General features: G+C 45.4%; 1 protein-coding gene across 1 annotated transcript; it reads right to left on the bottom strand.

The window, feature by feature from the left end:
* Positions 1 to 12170: 12170 nt before the first annotated feature.
* Positions 12171 to 14146, bottom strand: CCR75_002495 (uncharacterized protein; the record flags this gene model as incomplete). Its single annotated transcript, XM_067960592.1, has 3 exons — positions 12171 to 12935; positions 12995 to 13240; positions 13493 to 14146. 3 exons carry the CDS (start codon positions 14144 to 14146, stop codon positions 12171 to 12173), a joined length of 1665 nt encoding a protein of 554 aa, XP_067820977.1.
* Positions 14147 to 20308: the final 6162 nt, after the last annotated feature.

Here is a 20308-nt window from a genome sequence, read left to right as displayed (position 1 = left end):
GAATGTTTAGCGTATAAGCTAGACCTTCTTGGCCAAGACCGAAAATGGTCCAATAAAGCGCGGGCGCAATTTTGTCTTGAAGAATGCGGAAACCAAGTTGATAGGTAGATTTTTAGCGTTTAGTAAAACTCAGTCTCCGACCATATAGGAATTAATACAGCTTCTGTCTTTAACATCTGCTTGTTCTTTTCGTTAGTCTTGACTATCAGCCATCGTATCCCTTTCATGGCTTAAGACACTAAATCGCGTCGCGAGAAACTCGCTTACTTGTTTCCGAACGGTAACAGGGCTGATATCAGCAAGTCTATCGGCCAATTCTCCCCCACCAAGCCCTGAACCACGCAGTGGTATCGTTAGTGGAACGTGCGGGTGGGTAAGATTGTTTATATAGAACGGAGTATAGCCTGTAGAGGCATGAACAGCGTTATTTAACGCAAATTCCACTACTGGGAGCATGGAGCTCCAGCGCTTTGGTGTCTGAGCACACACGCTGTGTAAACGTCTTCAATGACGCGATTGACACGTTCAGTTTGACCATCGGTCTGTGAATGGTCCGCAGTGGACATATCCAATCTGGTGCCAAGCACTCGGAACATTGATTTCCAGAATTTACCCGTGAGACGGAGATCCCGATCAATGACAATTGCCACTGGAGAATCGTGTTGTCGAAACACGCGGTCAATAAAAGCTTTGCTGTACCTTCACCATCAATGGAATCCGGTACGGCCGCTAAGTGAGCCATTTTGCTCAATCAGTAAACAATGACGACTATGCAGGAGTTACCGGCAGAATCTCTTGGTAGACCGAAAACAAAATCCATACTATTGGACTCCCAGCAACCTATAGGAACGGGAAGGCTTGCCAAAGGCGCAGCAGCATGCGCCGCGGGTTTAACCCGTTGAAAAGTTTCGCATGTGCGAACATATGTGCTAACCCATTAATAAAGTTTGGGCCACCAATAACTCTGGCTTACAGAGCCGTAGGTCTTTTTCTCTACCGAGATGACCACTAAGGACAGTATCGTGTGCCTCATAGAAGATTCGGTACTTCAAATCCTCATCATGAGGAACAACGACGCGCGGAGGGTCCGCAGTGTCCGTGCAAGAAAGCAACAGGTCGTTATTGATTGAAAATCGATGTAACCTTGCACGCAAAAGTGTCGGCAATTTAAAACCTGAATCAGAGTTCTTTCGAGCTACACACTGTTCATCCTTGGCGTAAGCCGAACGGATTAATTCAGGTATAGGCGACATGATAGTCGTCAAATGAGAGAGCTCATAATCCGGCCTACTTGATAACGCATCGGCAACAGCGTTCTGCTTGCCGGGCTTATACTTCACCTCGAAGTTGTATTCCGCGAAAATGGATAGTCATTAGGTCAATATCTGTGAGAGATGGGGCGACTTAGTCGCCGTGCGTACGCAGTATCGGTATATATTACAAACGGCTTAAAGTCGAGCAGTTGAACTCGGAATTTGACGAGAGCATACTTCAGAACAAGTACCTCTTTGTCATGAACTGGGTAATTCTTTTCCGCAGCTTAAAGCTGTCTAGACTCGAACGCAATACCACGTTTACACCCATCAGCAACTGTTTGTAACAGAGCACTGCCAATGGCAAAATCCGATGCGTCACAGACGACACTCAAAATCCAATTTGGGTTTGGAGTGCCAGAATCGTGGCATGGATAAGACTATCCCTAACTGCTCGAAAAGCTTTTTGTTCGGTGCTAGTCCAGAACCATTCTGTATCCTTTTCAAGGAAATTGGACAATGACCTAGCCATATCAGCTTAATTTCCGCTATATTTGTGTAAATAATTGGCGAGACCCAGCTACTTATGCAAATCCTTTTGGTTTTTAGGAGCCTGCCAATCTACTATTGCTTTTACCTTAGCGGGATCCGCCGTAAGGCCTCGCTTTCCAATGAAGCATTCTAAAAAAAAGGGAATTTCTTCTGCGCCAAAAATGCATTTAGATGCATTGCATTGGCATGCAATTCATTTGTGCGCATACACTCGAGCACTGCTCGCAAATGGTCTAAATGGTTTTCCATATCCGACCGACCCTGCTCCCCACGATTATGGAGAAAAATGATCGAAATAAGTCGGTGCATAATCTCGATGAGGGCGGAACAGTTGCGTCACTTGACGATTAAATGTTGCCGGGGTGTTGGACAGCCCTTGTGGCATAACCAACCACTTACGTAACATATCGCTTGGGGTGCTAACCGCTGGAAGTGGGATATCGCTAGCTCGCATGAGCAGTTGGTAGTAACCGTCGACTAAGTCAAGTGCACTGTACATTGTACATCCCACCTTATTGTTCTGAAGAACATCCTTTCAAAGAATGGAGTTTTGTGCTTGTATAGTGACAGCGTTAAGCTTATTATAAGCATGTACAATGCGTCATTTACCGTTTGGCTCTTTGACACAAAATGTCTATGTCAAAGGAGGAGATTTGCTCTCTCAACCATTCCCGCTTCGTGCTTAGCACGATAGAAATCGTTAATGACGTCACACTGCTCCCTTGGTAAAGGCCATTGTCGTGTGACACAGTATTTGGGATCCGAAACAAGTCAATTTCATGACGAACACCTCTATCCGGAGGTAAAACAGATGGTAGACTATTACACACCACATCTTGTAATCCCTTAATTAAGGAATAAAATGGATCTGTAGGATCTCTAAGGATCGATGACCCATTCCGCGCACTAATTGCAGCTTTTGTGTCATCGAGGACAGCTTCGGCTAGAAGTGACGATGGCTTTAACTCAATTGTTGGTCGAATGACCACCATCTCAAATAAGTCACCACCAGTTTTCACGGCTCGGCCGCACTCGTCGATAGACATTTCGTCTAGCTCTAAAAGAGCATGATTGCCGCAAGACTACCCCTAAATGTTACCGGTTATACCATTTACAAGCGTGTGTATTTGCCTACTCGTGTCACTTTATGAGGCTATAAACGCTACGTGCCCCTCCTGCCTTGGAATGGAGCCAATACGCCTCTTAGAGGCCAAAACATTCACGTTCCCGAATTTTCCAACCTGTAGTGGTTCTATACCAGACATTATGTCTAATATGACATCCGACAAGGAATTAGGTAACTCAATTTTCTTATCAAGCGAAAGTTTACGTGTTGCTTCACGTGCATTAAAAAGGTATGACCAAAATGCCCTGGCGAACCGCCAACAATGTCACTACTGACACTTAGTATGATGCCACCTCGGCCGACCGTAGTCGATGGACTTAGACGTGCCACTCCAGAAATCTCAGGGATGTTGCACCCTTGATGATTCGGCCTTAGGCCAACAATGCTTTTAGCATTCAGTGAATCGTTATTACAACAAGTGTCACTCGACGATGTATGTGCCGTTCCACTTACTTCTGCTGAGTCGGGCTCAAAATTAATGTTTTTGACATTATAGTTTTTAAACTCAGACATGCCAATGTCTAAAACACTGACAGACCCATTCAATGATCCGCGCCAATAGCGCTTTTGTTGCCAAGCAAAGGTGGGTTGATGACTCACACAAACTTTGCTAGGAACATTGCGCGTCGCGCCTAAGGTCTTAGACCTCCAATCGATCCATGGCTCATGGTATTCTAACCAGGCCATACCAAGGATGAGATCATATCTCGAATCCAAATCAAGGACGAGACAGCGCTCCATACTGTCAAAGTCCCGAAACTTCATATCTAAGTGCAGTAGAATTTTAGGAACAGTAACATGAGTCGCAGTCGCTAAGCGAACAGTGATTGTATCACCTTCACGCGCTTGAAGCGCCTCAACATATTGTTGACTTCCTTCAAGGGAAAGGCATCGAGCATATTTGCAAGACGCTCCTGAGTCAATTAAAATTGACCACGGCTTATCAAACCCTTTATAGTCGCTTGAGCGACTAGCAAGCCCGGCTTGTACTCTCGCCCCGTGCCACTAAGCACCGAGCTAATTGGGGCTAGGTTCTGTTTATTCTCACCTCCTAGAGGTTCGACAGAGCCTAGGTCTTCCCCAGTACTCCTTCATCTATGAGGCTTGAATCCATAGGTTCTGCTCTATTTGACGGAACCCATGTGCTCGAAGAGCTTGTTCGGTAAACAGGCGTGCTAACGCGAGCAGACTAAAAGTCGAACTCGGCGCGTAGCGCTATGGCAACTGCCTCTTCGAAAGTAGCAGGATGAGATCGGAATAATTCCGTCCGGGCAACGCCCTCATTGAGACCCCTCAAGAAGATTGTTACGACAATTTCTTCTTCTTGCACTGGGTCTTGATGCATGGATGCAATGTGAGCTCTTAACTCCTGTACATAGTTTCCTAGGGTTCGTTTACCCTGTCGAGTCGCTAGGAGCCGTGCTCGCATGCGAAAAGCCTGATCAGGCGGTGCAAATATACCCGAAACAGCGGCCACTGGCCTTCGAATTTTTCCAGCGCGAACGCGCCCGTTGGACCGATGATATCTCTATAGGGGTGGAGCCTTCGTCGAATTCCGTCGACCCAACGTGGTCCTTGGCCGATCTCGTGCAGTGGTCTTCCAGTAAAGCTATTTGTACAGCTTTGTTGAACGTAGTCGCTTGGCGGCGAAAGAGTTCAGTGCGAACAGGACCAACTCGGACACTATCAATGAACACCGTGACCTTTTCTACTAGCCTCAGCCATAGCGGCCGCCAATTTTGAAGCTTCATGACATAGTCCTGGAAGGACCGGTTTCCTTGCTTGCTCCGCAAGAACAACGACCGGTAACGGTAGGCCACATTGGCGATTAAAAATGTCGTTCACATCTCCTGAGCCATGAACTCCCACGAAAAAAACTATCCCGGAGTAGACGTCTCCATGGCCATACCCTTGCCCTTGCCCGATCTCCCAGGTTCAAAAGATTAAAGGCCACCAGATGCCTTGCGTCGCGAATCTGGTCTGCGCTTAACGCAATTTCGACCTCCCGGATCCAGAGGACGAAAGCTACCCGCTCTTCCTTCCGGTCAAACGTGAGAACGCGGATCTTTACAGGCTTCGACATATCTGAACGCGGCGTATACGACGCCGACGTCGAAGTGAGGCACTGTGCTTCCGTTTTTACTGGCGTAGGTGCAGCATCTTGCGCCGCCGTACTCACGAGAGCAATGGGAGAGGACTCGTAGCGCTCGAAGCGCTCAACTCGAGCCCTTTGTTGGTCAGCCGTCAGGAAAGGGAACCCGACAAAAGTGTAATGAGGCACACATCGGTTGGAGAACCATTGTTGTGATACATCTGCTTTATGGGTAAAATACCCTTTAATCTAATTTTTCAAATAGTTAGTTACTTAAATCCCATTAATTATGGGTAACAATTGTGGTCGCCGCCAGATATAAATCTGGCGGCCGAAATCTATTTTAAATTAGCTAGGGTAAGGTTTTTAAATTTAAATAATTATATAAAGTGCAGTTCCCCTTTTGATCTTAAAGCGTTAAATGCCTCTCTAAGGCTTGCGCATTGATCTGTAAGAGATAGAAGCCTTTTTAAGGTATATCCTCTTGGGCACTAGTTGTTTCTTGGTTCTACGAACCCCTTGTACCCTTGAGCAAGGAATCCTTACGCTTTTAGTAGCTTGTACGACTCCCTGAGCTGTAAAAGCTATTAGTTTAATAGAACTAAGTGCACTCTCTGAGTCTGAAAGTATTCCTCTGACTTTAGGAGCGAGGTCCTGGAAGCACTCGTAGTCAATCTACGCCTGAGTATTTACAAGACTAGACCCTCACGAAAATAGGAGAGGTTCCAGAACTGTCAGAAGCGCAACGTTCCGCTTAGAAGAAGCTCAAACCTTATTTGGGCTTGAACACGTGGAATTTATTATCCCACTGGGACCAGAGGTCCTGCATGCAAGGCGACACGAAGCCTCTCTGATCGGTCAGGTACAGGACCACTTAGCGGCATCTATGCCACCCCGGGATATCTCTGTACCTGACTCAGAGCCGAAGACTCGCCCACTTACTGTAAATGTGAAGACATTTGAAGGAAAAGATAAAGAAATCTCCATTTTTGATTTAAGAATATGGAAATGTCCATTGATTCCGTCTAATCCTTAACAGAACGGCAAAAGGTGGCTATGGCCATTTCCCAACTTGGAGGTAGCGGGCACTTTCGTGCAGTACGTCCGTAAACGACGCATTCCCCATGGAATTCGCTGAAATAGCAAATGGCCAGCAGGCAACCTTCCTCCTTACTTTAGAGCGATGACCTCCCAGTATGACGTCGCGAGCTTACTGGGAGACTTCGTTTGCCTACTCTACAACGCTCACTGCGTTCAGAGTTCGCTTCGTCGAAGCAGGATTGCCATGGACCACCTTTTATGGTTCCTTGATGCAGTTTCTGCGATAATGCCAAATTGCAATACCCTCCTGTTCCTAGAAAACAAGTCTTGGGGACAACACTGTTGTGTTTGTCTGTGGCCGCTGTGCGGTCAAATTTGGTGGAGGTTACCGCTAAGGTGACTTATGACGGTCTTGATTGACTCAAGCGCGTCATACAACTCTCGCGACTAGGGCCACTGTGGAGAAGAATCAAGCGTTATACGCCAAGGCTATCGAAGACTTGACGAGCAACAGCAAGGTGTCCGTTTGCCTAGCGACAGGATGGATCGTATCAACTCGTGAGGTTTTGCTACCCTAACTAATCAAATTTGATGAGTTTGACTCTAAACAGCCGTTTACTGTCTCGGTAGTGGACGATCGGTATGATATTATCCTTGGGACACCATGGCTTATAAAGCATGAGCCATGGGTCGACTGGTGTAGTCGCATCGAGGGTGCTAGTCACAAACCACTCGTGGAACGAGCTTTGGTAGGTAACATCCCCTCCTCATCACGCGTTGGATTTGTGCACAAACATCGCATTCCACGCTCGGAACGCCTCTTTGCCAGTTCGGCGGAGGTGGTGCATGAAGAAGCCCGCCAAGTATCGATTGAGGTCTAAGTAGGTGTTGAGGCTGGGTCAGCCTCCACAAAGGAAGTCGCGATCGAGGGTAGTTACGCAAGCTGTAGTGCTGCGGTCACTACTGCTCCAGAGGTCGCTGTCGCTGTGCGACGCACAAATGAAGGAGTCGTGTTTCCATTTTCATCGGAAGTCGCAACCTTGGGCGATTGGGCACAGAATAGTGCTGCGGTCGCTATTGCTCAAGAAGGCGATGTCGCTCGGTGACACGCTAGTGGAAGAGATGCGTTTCCTTTTCCCCCGGAAGACGTAACCGTGGAGGGTTGCACAAGCGGTAATGCTTGGCCGCTACCGTTCAGGAAGACGCAGTCGTTGAGCACGCACACGTGAAAGAGACGGGCTCACTCCTTCACAGGTAAATGCAGCCGTTGTTGGAGGAGGGTCTTGAACAAATGCGTGGTAAGCGTCACTCTTCGAAGCAGGCGGTGCAAGCTCACTATATCGAACGAATTTAACCGTTCGAAGACTTCTTCTACCCGTAAAGGGCCCAATGAAACGCGGAAACAACTTCGTAGTAACTCCAGGTAGCTCAGAAATTGCATTTTTAGGCTGGGTAGCAGTGCGCGTTTTCAAAGTTGGAGTTCGAACGGAAGTATCACGCTCTTCGCGATGAGCTGACGACAGCTCATCGCGATTTCGAGAATCTTCGAACTTGACATGAGAATCTCCAGATTCGGCATGAGAATCTCCAGATTCGGCATGAGAATCTGTTCGTGACCACATGAACCTTATAGGGATTCTTAAAAAGGATAGTCAGATCAGGTCCTTGGAAAAAACTGCGTACTGATGGCACGGGCAGACCCGGCCAACGTAAAAGTAAGATACGTTCGCATCCTACGTGGCAATTCTATTGAGTAAGCATTGCCTCTACGATGCAGTACACAGAATGGCCCAATCAACTTATGTAGTAGTTTACTGCTACCCACATTAGTAACTACACGCTTAGGTAAGTTTACAGTAGAGAGTAGTTCTAAGTCATTAGTTTTAAATGAAAGAACATTTGCTCTTCCATGTTTGTCTGCGTTCCGTTTCTGACGGGTTTACTGCATTAGCAATATAATCCTGTACGAAACGGATTACTGATTCTCGAGTTAGCAGAAATTTATCTGGCTGACTCATTTGTTTTGTCTTTTTCTGTGCGCTTTGTGCGCACTGCCATGAGCTCTTTCTTATCTTTGATGTCGATTGGTTCGACATCGACATCATTCGCGTCGTTGTTAACTTCGATGCGTGATGAGCATGGACCAGATGTTTTTAGCAACCGTCGACACTAAGTCACGACGACGGAAACATTTTAATCAACGTCCTCCCGCAAGTGACATAAATGCCGTAGCCATCATTAAAATAAATATCAAAAATATAACTCAAAATAGATAATAAGTCGAAAAATATTTTTTTCATTCATTCATTTATTAATTTTGATTTAAAAAATTATGTTTGTTGGGTTAGGTTCAAAATTTTTAAAAAATTCTATTTATGTAAACCCAATACATAACCAAATGATTGATGCAGAATTTTTACCAACATTGTTGAAATTATTACCCCCTTAAACTAGAGGATCGCTCTAGTTGGGTGGGTATGGGTTGTGAACGCATGCACCGAATTGTTGGTGGCGATTTCGACCATCGGAAAAACCTAGCTCCGATTCGGATACGATTGGACGTAATCTCGAAGTATATCTCCGAAGACGCGATTTACGCGTTCCGTCTGACCATCTGTCTCTGGGTGATCCGAAGTTGACATTGTCAGCCGTGTTCCGATCTCTCGGAACACGGTTCGCCAAAACTCCGCCGTGAACCGTGGATCACTACTATTTGAGACCAATTCACGAGGTGAACTGTAAAGTTTGAATACTGTGTCGATAAAGATACGGGCACAGCCCGGAGTCTTGACTGACTCTGGTACTGCAACAAGATGTACCATCTTGCTGAATCTGTCTACATAAATAAGGATTATATTGTTCTTATGATCGTCTTTGGGAAGTCCGAAGACGAAGTCCATAGATACGGACCGGAAGTTGTACAGGTTGGAGAGGTGCACGGGATGAAGGGCTAGGTTTCACCCGTAGATAAAGCTCGCAAGCACGAATGTACTTGCGCACAAACTGATACTGGAGGGGCCAGTAAAAGTATCGACTTACTGTGAGGTAAGTCTTCTCACGTCAATGATGCCCACTTGTTGGTGCATCGTGACACTCATACATGATGCGCAAGCGCAAATCATTGTGAGTCGGGACGACGACACGTGGGGTGTCCCCGGTAACGGCTGTGAAGTACAGTAAGCCGTTACGTGTTGTGTATCGATCGGAGGACGATCGATGTAAAGCCGAAATATCTAAAAAGGTTTATTGGATGAATTCTTTAGATGAATCATTTAACGCTGAAAGTTTTTATCTCCTGTATTGGCTTTTTATGTCATCAATTGAAGATGATGACGGAAAGCTCGTAATGAGTGTTGCAACAGTGGATTATTTTCACTTTTGAAATGCGCAGTCGACTCGAAAACGGGTTGGCATGATAACGCATCAGCGACGACATTAAGTCGTCCTGATTTATGTTACACGGAGAAACTATACTCTTGGACAGTAATTTATCGGCCACATTCGCCACTAAATGTTTAGGTAGATTTACAGTTCTACCGGTACAATTGTGCTAAATTGGTAGCTTTCAATTAAAGATCATTTGCTCTTCCATTATAGTATGCTATCTACCATCGAATCAGCGCTGAAATCTTGTTCGAAACGAACTACTGCTTCTCGATCCAGCAGAATTTCTTGCTGACTCGTTTTATGTCTTCAGTGCGGCCGGTGCGCACTGCGAAATTGACATTCTCTTTAGTGAAAGCTTAATTGATCTCACGGTTACTACCGTTGTCGATGCTGAGTATATCTGCATCGTTAATAACAAAGTGCACAATATCCTTTTTGTATGGCTGAGTTTGGCATCTTAGATATTAATAGATCAACATTGGTATCTTTCACATTGACTGGTAAGTTAATGTGTGATAAGCAAGAGCAAGATTGGTCTTTGGTCTACCGAATCTTTCCCCGTTGCATTTGAGTTGCACCTTGAAAGATGGGTATGCGTGGATGGCGGAAGCCGTTCACGAAGCACGGTGTATGCTTGTTGAAGCGTGCATCGAATTGTTAATGGCAAATTCTCCCAATCGGCAAAAGCTTACTCAAAATTGTATTAAAGTGAACGTATCCTCGAAAAATCTCTTCGAGGACATGATTTGCACGTTGTGTCTGACCATCTGTCTCTAATGGTCGGAAGTTGACAATTCAATCGTGTATCAAGTAGTTTGAACACGGATTGCTAAAGCTATCTCTTGAACCGGGCATTTCAATCCGAAACCAGTACATGAGATAACCCATGAAGTAGGATTATCGCGGACAAAGATACACGTGCAGATTTCGGCAGTGATCGACTTCGGGACTGCAACTAGATTTATAATCTTGCTGAATTGAACTACAACCACAAGAATAATATCTATATTGTGAGCGTCTTCTGCAAACTTAAAGAAAAATTCCATTGATACGGACTGCAAACACTCTGCCGGAACAAGTAGATGTTGTAAAGTATCGCGGGACGAAGGGCTAGGTTTACCCGTTGATAACGTTGCAACTACGCATGTATCTGCGTATGAACGGTCGAACTCATTCGTTCGACCGCACTCCTTCCAATGCCACTTAGAAAGGAGTAGCTATCACGCGAAACGTGATGCGTATTTCCATTATCATCTAACATGTCAATGTTAGATGATAGATCTGTGGTCCTTGGACGTACTTCAAAGTGCTAACAGGTGTAACGTGGCACCGCCGACTTATACTGCTTCAGTACAAGTCCGCTTCGCACTGCTTCAGAGTGAGTGGTTCCTTACGTCACTTCACGTTGTACGTACTCTTTAAAAAAATACTTGCTTTAAAGAGGGTTAAAAGCAAAACTGTAATTATATTCAATATAATTAAGTTCTTCTGTTTCGATCTATTTAATACTAATTTAATTACATACTAATACAAATCACGTAATAAAGTCTTATCTGTTTGTCTCTATGCTCGCGTCCAGCGCTGACAGGACGCGGAGCAAGTAGATGTAATGGCCTATATATAGCAATTGATAAGCTTTCCGAATATTACTACGTGAAAAAGGATTCTCCAAATATTATCTACCTTTTAGATGATATATTGAGGGAGGCATTATCCCCCTGAAGGGCTTCTCGTATCCCGGAGGACCCCACAGGTCTTTCGCGACCACTGCGAAACACAGGGTCGAAAAATTATGGAGTACATGACAAGGAGTAAGATAGAACAGCTGCTGCATTGCCACTCGCCCCTTTCTCTGCTAAAGTCTTGTCCATCAGCCTTTGCAAGCGCGGTGGCGCCTTGCGATTTTTCTTCGGTAATACGTTGAATCGATTCTTGGAAAGTTGGTAGAGATTTTGAGGGTTTTGCAGCCGAAAAGCACGCTCTTCATTAGTGTATTCATCTCAAGCCCAAACCTTTTTGAGCGGATCGTACAGACATCGTACTTTTCGGTTGCAGCGTGAGCCTCAAGGGTTTCTTTTGCTGTTGCAATTGACGGGTACGCGTTTCCGACTGGAGGAGTAAGAGGCATGGCAAAAAAAGTTTATACGACAGGTGCGGGCTCAGATCTCTTAACCTCGCTGAGGAAATAAAATTTTCAAGTTCTGCTACAATTTTATATGTAATCTTTGTGACCGTGTGGTCGACTTTCCATAATTCATACTATAAAAATTAAGGAACCCCTGAACCGGTGCGGGTAGTAAAAACTCCGGTGGAGTAATGTCACCCTATATTAAATAACGTTATTTAAGTGTTGATTTCATGTAACGAAACACCCACTATGTGCTAGTTACTGATCTTGCCTTGAATTTTTGTTGCTTTATCAAATACATTTTAAATGCCTACTACAGAGGTGCGTGTACACTGCCAATTTGCTTATATCATGTTCCTTACGCTAAAGAGAGCAACCACACATTATTTGAAAGGCGAATTTCAGCTACGTCAGTGGCTAGCACTCCATCCGTCTACGACTGTATTATCCATACGCAAGTTGCATCGCGTCTCGACGAAAGTCGAGCACTTTTATTCACATTCACAGCTCCACTATTAAAAGTACGGCTGCACCTTTTTTTTTGCGTGCAGCATAAAATATCTCCACAAGAAGCAACCTTCCCGACACGCGTCAGTCCTCTCTTCCACACATGCCGTCTCCGTTGCGCTGAAGGCGATCAATCATCAGTGACTTCATCGTGTCCTGACACTTGGGTATGTCCGCAAAATAACGGTCTTGCTGTTGCTGTGTAACCTTGTGAGGATACATGTGATATTTTGCCAGCAAATACCGTTTCATGACAACGTACTTCATGCCATTATCATCGACATGGCTCGAAAGCACGACTCCGCTCGAAATGTCCTTGCGAATGCGATTCGACGTATCGTATGGGTGCAGCTCGTCTCGATCAATGTAATCGGTTGCTAAAATGGCCGAATTGTCCCCAAATTGGCAATAAAAAATGGCATTCGACTCCATATCCGGCATCTTTTCGGTCTTGTCGTCTTCCCACTGCATACTCGAGACAATACGTTGATGCATGAAATTACACTTGATCGTATCAATCGATTCCCGGATCGTCGTGCTGCCCATCGCGCGATTCATTGCCTCGTCGTTTCCAGCAATTTGTTCATACAGCGCCCGTCCAACTTGGAACACACTCACGCCTTCGTACTTGGAAATTGCAAAGTTGACACAATACTGCTTGCCAAACTTTTCAAACACGTCCGAGTATTGATGCGGTTGCGTCCAATCGAGACCAGTGGCTTTGTGTTCGATAAACTTGTATGTCATGGCAAGTTTTTCTTCTCGGAGCGACAAAATTGTTTGTCTGCGGTCGTGTAAGTTTGCGTTTAAATGAATATACGACTCCATGGGCGTCATTAATGCCAATCGCTACGAAGAGAAACTAAGTAAGCACTTTCCCTCAAGATTCCTAGTATGACCTCACGTACCACATCGTTGACAGGGGCAAACACTAGCATGGCTTTAAAATTGTCCTGATAGACTTGTTGCTGCGTCACGAGTTCCAGTAAAAGCTGTTTCTCTTCTTGACTCTTGACCGATCGATTGGATTGCTCATTAGGACGGCGCTGCTTGATACTGAGTCTCCGACGACGACTTGAAGTCACGCGAGTCTGCAGATAATCTTTCTGCGCATCCAAGTACTTGACTTCTTTCTCTAACAACTTGAGTTCATCCTACGGTCATAGTATTAGTTACTTCCATGTCATTCCGATGAAGGAATCGTACTAAGTACGTACTGCCATAATCTCGTCCATTTCGACTTCGTCAGCCTCATCTGTAGCCATATTTTCGAGGGTAGCCATATTTTCGAGGGTAGCCATATTTTCGTAGGAAGCCATCATCTCGCGGGTAGCCATGTCCTCCTCATGTGTAGCCTTAAACTCGTGGGTAGCAATGTTTTCGTGGGTGCTCCCAAGTTCATTGACTATCGACGGCACTGGCGAGGTCGTGACGCTTCCGTCCGTTGTGTGGCCAAGTGATGACGTCTCGGACATTATCGAGAAAATTGAGTCCGAGTGGGGAAGGGTAGAGCAAGACGGATCATGGCCATTTCGCGAATCCTGATACTCGCACCCAAAGTCGCCGCGATCGTTTCTATGCGGAGAGTCTCCGACGGAGCTTGGCGCACTCGGACACGGCGATGCCGGTATTTCTAAGTCGGAGAATGCATTCAAGTCAATGGCACCATCACTCTGCTCCAGTGCGGTAAAATATTTTTGAGTCTCTAACCCGATTTTTACGACTTTTTCCATGTCGCGAAGAAATTGCTCGCCGTCCAACAAAAAAGCAGCAAAGTCGTTCGGTGTGTTGGTCTCGACTTCTGGTGATGATAAGGCTAAGGTAGTTCGACAGCTAGCGCTGGCGGATGCACAGGCTAACGACGCGCAGGAGATTTTGCAGGTCGTGGCCTCTGTCGACGATGCACCATCCGAACAATTGGCAAACAGCTCTTCGACATCAGACGAATCAACGGGGGATGCAGTTACGTCGTATAAGTGACTAGTATCGCTTTCGTCGCCGTCTACGAGTTGCAACATGTCGTACTCAAGTACAAGGTCTTCCGGGTGGGTCGCTGCCATTACGTCTGTGAACAGCTCTATAAACGATTACGATGAGATATTCTATTCTGGTGCACATCTTGTAATTTGTATGGGTGAATGCGTCGAGTTGTATTAGCTCTTTTAATAAGGACAAAACATGCCCAAACTTACGCGAAAATGGGGGATTGAACAAATGATGACCGTTATGCTCACTTGGCTTTAATTCAAAATTGCGAAATTTATGCTGCAAGCAGTAAATCAAAACACAGTAAATGGTACAAGAATACCAAAAAGTTGTTCAGTTACAGTTATGAGACTTGGTAATAAAAATATTTTATCCGTTTTGGTTAGGGTACCCAAGTATCAAGGATAGATTACGACTCCCATGTTTTGCCTTCTTCAAATCAAGCTGGGCGAGAAGTGGCTGGGACAATTTCCAGCTAAGATTGGTAAATCGATTTATGAGAAAGCCGGGAGGTACAGCTATTACTCCTCTTACATGAAAGAATACTGATGTAATGGGACCCCCGTTACAGGGTTGATTTAAACTCAAATTGATACATCAATGTAAATGTTGTCTTGTTGCTTCAAATATTAAGTAAAAATTATAAAATGGTAATCGCTTATTTTTTTTTCTCCCTATGTAGCGGAGCTACCACGCTCTTAAAGTCGCTAAGTTATAGATGAGACTTTACACTTAGAGAGTTTCTTAGCTATACTAAACTAAAAAGCTTAACAACTCAGGGTGTAGCGGAGCTACCTCGCTCCTAAAGTCTGAGGAAGACTTTCAGACTCAAAGAGTCGCTTGGTTCTATTGAACTACTGGATTTAACAACTCCGGGAGTCGTGCACGCTATTAAAGTTAAGGCATCCTAGTTCAAGGGATTCAGAAGATTTGGAGAGCCAAGTGGCAACTAGTGTCCAAGAGGATATATCTTATAAATGCTTCTATCCCTTACAGATCAATGCGCAAGCCGTAGAAAGGCACTTAAAGCTTTAATATGAAGTAGGGAACTGCCTTTTATTTATCCATATAATCTAAAACCTTACCCTAGCTAATTTTAAATAGATTTCAGGCGCCAGATTTATATCTGGCGGCGACCACATATGTTACTCATAGTAAATGAAATTTAAGTAATTAACTATTTTTAAAATAGGATGAGAAGGTATTTTACCCATAACGTAAATGCACCACAACAACGGCTCTTCAACCGATGTGTGCCCCATCACACCCTCCCCATCAGGCTGTTGACACCTGGTGACAATATTCGCTCATTTCCTCTCTGAGGTTGGAGCTTAAACAGCTAATCGTTCGGTTGTGTTTTTCTTTCCTTTGTCTCATGACAATCAAGCGTGAGTCACAGTCTCTTAGCACCTTCCTCGACGATGAGGGAATGGTGGACTTTAAAAGTCACTCTCCATCAAAAGATGAGGAGAAAGAGCGTCGTTCTCTCACGCCTTCACCTCCGGATGAACGTAGGCGGGCCCTAATCCGTTACCAGAAAGTGGTGCCGCTAATGTCTTAACTGCATTGAGCAGGACACGGAACCCTGAGTCCAACATCATTACGAATTCGCTCGACGAAGAGCAAGAGCAAGGAATCCTTATAAAGAAACAAGCTCGTCGTCGAGCTGCCGAGATAGCGAAATCTAAAGCTCATAGTGAATATAGATTCACTCTGTTTAGTGCGGACGAGCGTCTCAAAGAGATAGCGGGTCATAGCTTGAGCATCTGGATCTCCCGTGACCCGGCGAGGACGCCGGAGGAGATCGCTGCTCGCTACGCTCTTCATGAGCCATACCTTACGCGTTGCGAAGTCAGTATCAGACGCGTTTATGTGATCAAGCTCGTGAAGATTCGGTGACCTCCATGAGGAAAATTCCGATCGTTTTGTTTCCAAATGAAACAAGGAGGCAAAACGAACTCTCATTTGAGAACTGATTCCACCGGACCCGCCACCTTCGTAATATATGGAATATCAGAGAGTCTGCAGATATAGGTGACGTTCGCTTAGAACGGAAGCTTCGCTTCAATTTTGCTAAGCTTAAGGCCAAAGGCCAGTCAAATTCGGCATTTATGCCACAAAACGAAGAAAGTCCTAGCCAATATTTCAGCGTTTTGGCTGACCGTACAGCCAAGGAGCGAAGCCGCACTGAGGCTTAAGATCCACCTTATCCCACGTCTTGTGGTGGGAAGCGTCGTTTGACGCGAGTTGACCCTGAGCTTGGCGCTTAAAAACGTCAACGACGTACGGGCAATGTTGCCGAAGAGGCACCTCGAACTCCCAAGAGTATGCAGAAGGGGAATACCCTAGCCACTTCACCAGATACTGGTATTGACCCTTACGACGACGTCGATTTAAAAGTTTCTCCACATGAAATTGAAGGTTTCCCCGCGCATCAAGCAGCGCGGAGGGGGCCGAAATTTCGGCGGAATCATTTGATGCTCTACGGCACGAGGTGCAACTTCTGCATAAGGTCCTTGCTCAGGTTGAGAGATCTTTGTGGCGGTTCGGGACCGTCTTTTAACGCTGGAGTCAACAGCCTCGCTTAGAGGGCTAGCTGGACATCCTGTGAGGATGCGGCAATCTGCGGCACGACCGCCTGTCTCGGCGCAATAGCCTTCAAGTCCACGTAGGAAGGGTCCCGATATGGCTTAAGCAAGCCAACGTAGAACACTGGGTGTGTACGCAGCTTGCTAGCAAGGTTTAGCGTGTAAGCTAGGCCCTTCTTGACCACGACCGTAAATAGTCCGAAAAAGCGCGGGCGCAATTTGGTCTGTAAGGCCACGAAAATCAAATTAGTGAGAGATTTTTAGCGTCTAATAAAACTTGGTCTCCGACCAATAAACACTTAATACAGATTCTGCCTTTGGCATCTGCTTGTTCTTTTTATTTGTCTTCGCTATCGGCCAATGTATCTCTTACATGTCTTAAGACACTAAATTGCGTCGCGAGAAACTCGCTCACTTGTTTCCGAACGGTAACAGGGCGAATACCAGCAAGTCTATCTGCTAATCCTCCCCCACCAAGCCCTGATCCACGCAGTGGTATCGCTAAAGGAACGCGTGGGTGAGTGAGACCGGTGACAGAGAACGGAGTATAGCCTGTAGTGGCATGTACAGCGTCATTTAACGCAAACTCCACCACTGGGAGCATTCAGCTCCAGCGCTTTGGTATCTGAGCACACACACTGCAGAAAACGTCTTCAATGACACGATTGACACGTTCAGTTTGACCATCGGTCTGCGGAAGATCCGCAGTGGACAAATCCAATCTGGTGCCAAGCACTCGGAAAATAGTATTCCAGGATTTACTTGTGAAACGGGGATCCCGATCAGAGACAATTGCCTCTGGCTAACCGTGCTGTCGAAATACGCGATCAATAAACAGCTTTGCTGTACCTTCACCATAAATGGAATCCGGCGCGGCCGCTAGGTGTGCCATTTTACTTAATCGGTCAACAAAGACCATTATGTCGAAGTTAGCAGCTGAATCTTTTGGTAGACCGAAAACAAAATCCATACAAATGGACTCCCAACAACCTATGGGTACGGGAAGGCTCGCCAGTGACGCTACAGCATGGGCCGAGGATTTGACCCGTTGACAAGTTCCGCATGCACGAACATATTTGCTGACCCATTTATAAAGTTTGGGTCACCAATAAATCTGGCTTACAGAGCTGTAGGTCTTTTTCTCTACCGAGATGACCACTAAGGACAGTATCGTGTGCCTCATAGAAGTTTCGGTACCTCAAATCCTCATCATGAGGAACAACGACGCGTGGAGGGTCCGCAGTGTCCGTGCAAGAAAGCAACAGGTCGTTATCGATTAAAAAATGGATGTAACCTTGCACGCAAACGTGTCGGCAATTTAAAACCTGAATCAGAGTTCTTTCGAGCTACACACTGTTCATCCTTGGCGTAAGTCGAAGGAATTAATTCAGGAATAGGCGACATGATAGTCGTCAAATGAGAGAGCTCATAATCCGGCCTGCTTATTAACGCATCGGCAACAGCGTTCTGCTTGCCGGGCTTATACTTCACCTCGAAGTTGTATTCCGCGAAAATGGATAGTCATTAGGTCAATATCTGTGAGAGATGGGGCGACTTAGTCGCCGTGCGTAACGCGGTATCGGTATATATTACAAACGGCTTAAAGTCGAGCAGTTGAACTCGGAATTTGACGAGAGCATACTTCAGAACAAGTACCTCTTTGTCATGAACTGGGTAATTCTTTTCCGCAGCTTTAAGCTGTCTAGACTCGAACGCAATACCACGTTTACACCCATCAGCAACTGTTTGTAACAGAGCACTGCCAATGGCAAAATCCGATGCGTCACAGACGACACTGAAAGGCCAATTTGGGTTTGGAGTGCCAGAATCGTGGCATGGATAAGACTATCCTTAACTGCTCGAAAAGCTTTTTGTTCGGTGCTAGTCCAGCACCATTCTGTATCCTTTTTAAGGAGATTAGACAATGGCCTAGCCATATCAGCTTAATTTTTGCTATATTTGTGTAAATAATTGGCGAGACCCAGCTACTTACGCAGATTCTTTTGGTTTTTAGGAACCGGCCAATCTACTATGGCTTTTACCATAGCGGGATCCGCTCCAAGGCCTCGCTTTCCAATGAAGCATTCTATAAAAGGGAATTTCTTCTGCGCCAAAAATGCATTTAGATGCATTGCATTGGCATACAATTACTATGTGCGCATACACTCGAGCACTGCTCGCAAATGGTCTGAATGGTTTTCCATATCCGACCGACCCTGCTCCCCACGATTATGGAGAAAAATGTCATCGAAATAAGTCGGTGCATAACCTCAATGAGGGTGGAACAGTTGCGTCACTTGACGATTAAATGATGCCGGGGCGTTGGACAGCCCTTGTGGCATAACCAACCACTTACATAACATATCGCTTGGGGTGCTAACCGCTGGAAGTGGGATATCGCTAGCTCGCATGAGCAGTTGGTAGTAACCGTCGACTAAGTCAAGTGCACTGTACATTGTACATCCCACCTTATTGTTCTGAAGAACATCCTTTCAAAGAATGGAGTTTTGTGCTTGTATAGTGACAGCGTTAAGCTTATTATAAGCATGTACAATGCGTCATTTATTGTTTGGCTTTTTGACACAAAATGTCTATGTCGAAGGAGGAGATTTGCTCTCTCAACCATTCCCGCTTCGTGCTTAGCACGATAGAAATCGTCAATGACGTCACACTGCTCCCTTGGTAAAGGCCATTGTCGTGTGACACAGTATTTGGGATCCGAAACAATTCAATTTCATGACGAACACCTCTATCCGGAGGTAAAACAGATGGTAGACTATTACACACCACATCTTGTAATTCCTTAATTAAGGAATAAAATGGATCTGTAGGATCTCTAAGGATCGATGACCCATTCCGCGCACTAATTGCAGCTTTTGAGTCATCAAGGACAGCTTCGGCTACAAGTGACGATGGCTTTAACTCAACTCTTGGTCGAATGACCACCATTAAGTCACCACCAGTTTTCACGGCTCGGCCGCACTCGTCGATAGACATTTCGTCTAGCTCTAAAAGAGCATGATTGCCGCAAGACTTCCCCTAAATGTTACCGGTTATACCATTTACAAGCGTGTGTATTTGCCTACTCGTGTCACTTTATGAGGCTATATACGCTACGTGCCCCTCCTGCCTTGGAATGGAGCCAATACGCCTCTTAGAGGCCAAAACATTCGCGTTCCCGAATTTTCCAACCTGTAGTGGTTCTATACCAGACATTATGTCTAATTTGACATCCGACAAGGAATTAGGTAACTCAATTTTCTTATCCAGCGAAAGTTTACGTGTTGCTTCACGTGCATTAAAAAGGTATGACCAAAATGCCCTGGCGAACCACCAACAATGTCACTACTGACACTTAGTATGATGCCACCTCGGCCGACCATAGTCGATGGACTTAGACGTGCCACTCCAGATATCTCAGGGATGTTGCACCTTTGATGATTCGGCCTTAGGCCAACAATGCTTTCAGCATTCAGTGATATGTTATTACAACAAGTGTCACTCGACGAAGTATGTGCCGTTCCACTTACTTCTGCTGAGTCGGGCTCAAAATTAATGTTTTTGACATAATAATTTTTAAACTTGGACATGCCAATGTCTAAAACACTGACATACCCATTCAATGATCCGCACGAATAGCGCTTTTGT

Source organism: Bremia lactucae, linkage group LG5 (assembly GCF_004359215.1).
Source record: "Bremia lactucae strain SF5 linkage group LG5, whole genome shotgun sequence".
Classification (NCBI taxonomy): Eukaryota; Oomycota; class Peronosporomycetes; order Peronosporales; family Peronosporaceae; genus Bremia; species Bremia lactucae.
This window is presented reverse-complemented; position numbering and strand designations above follow the sequence as displayed.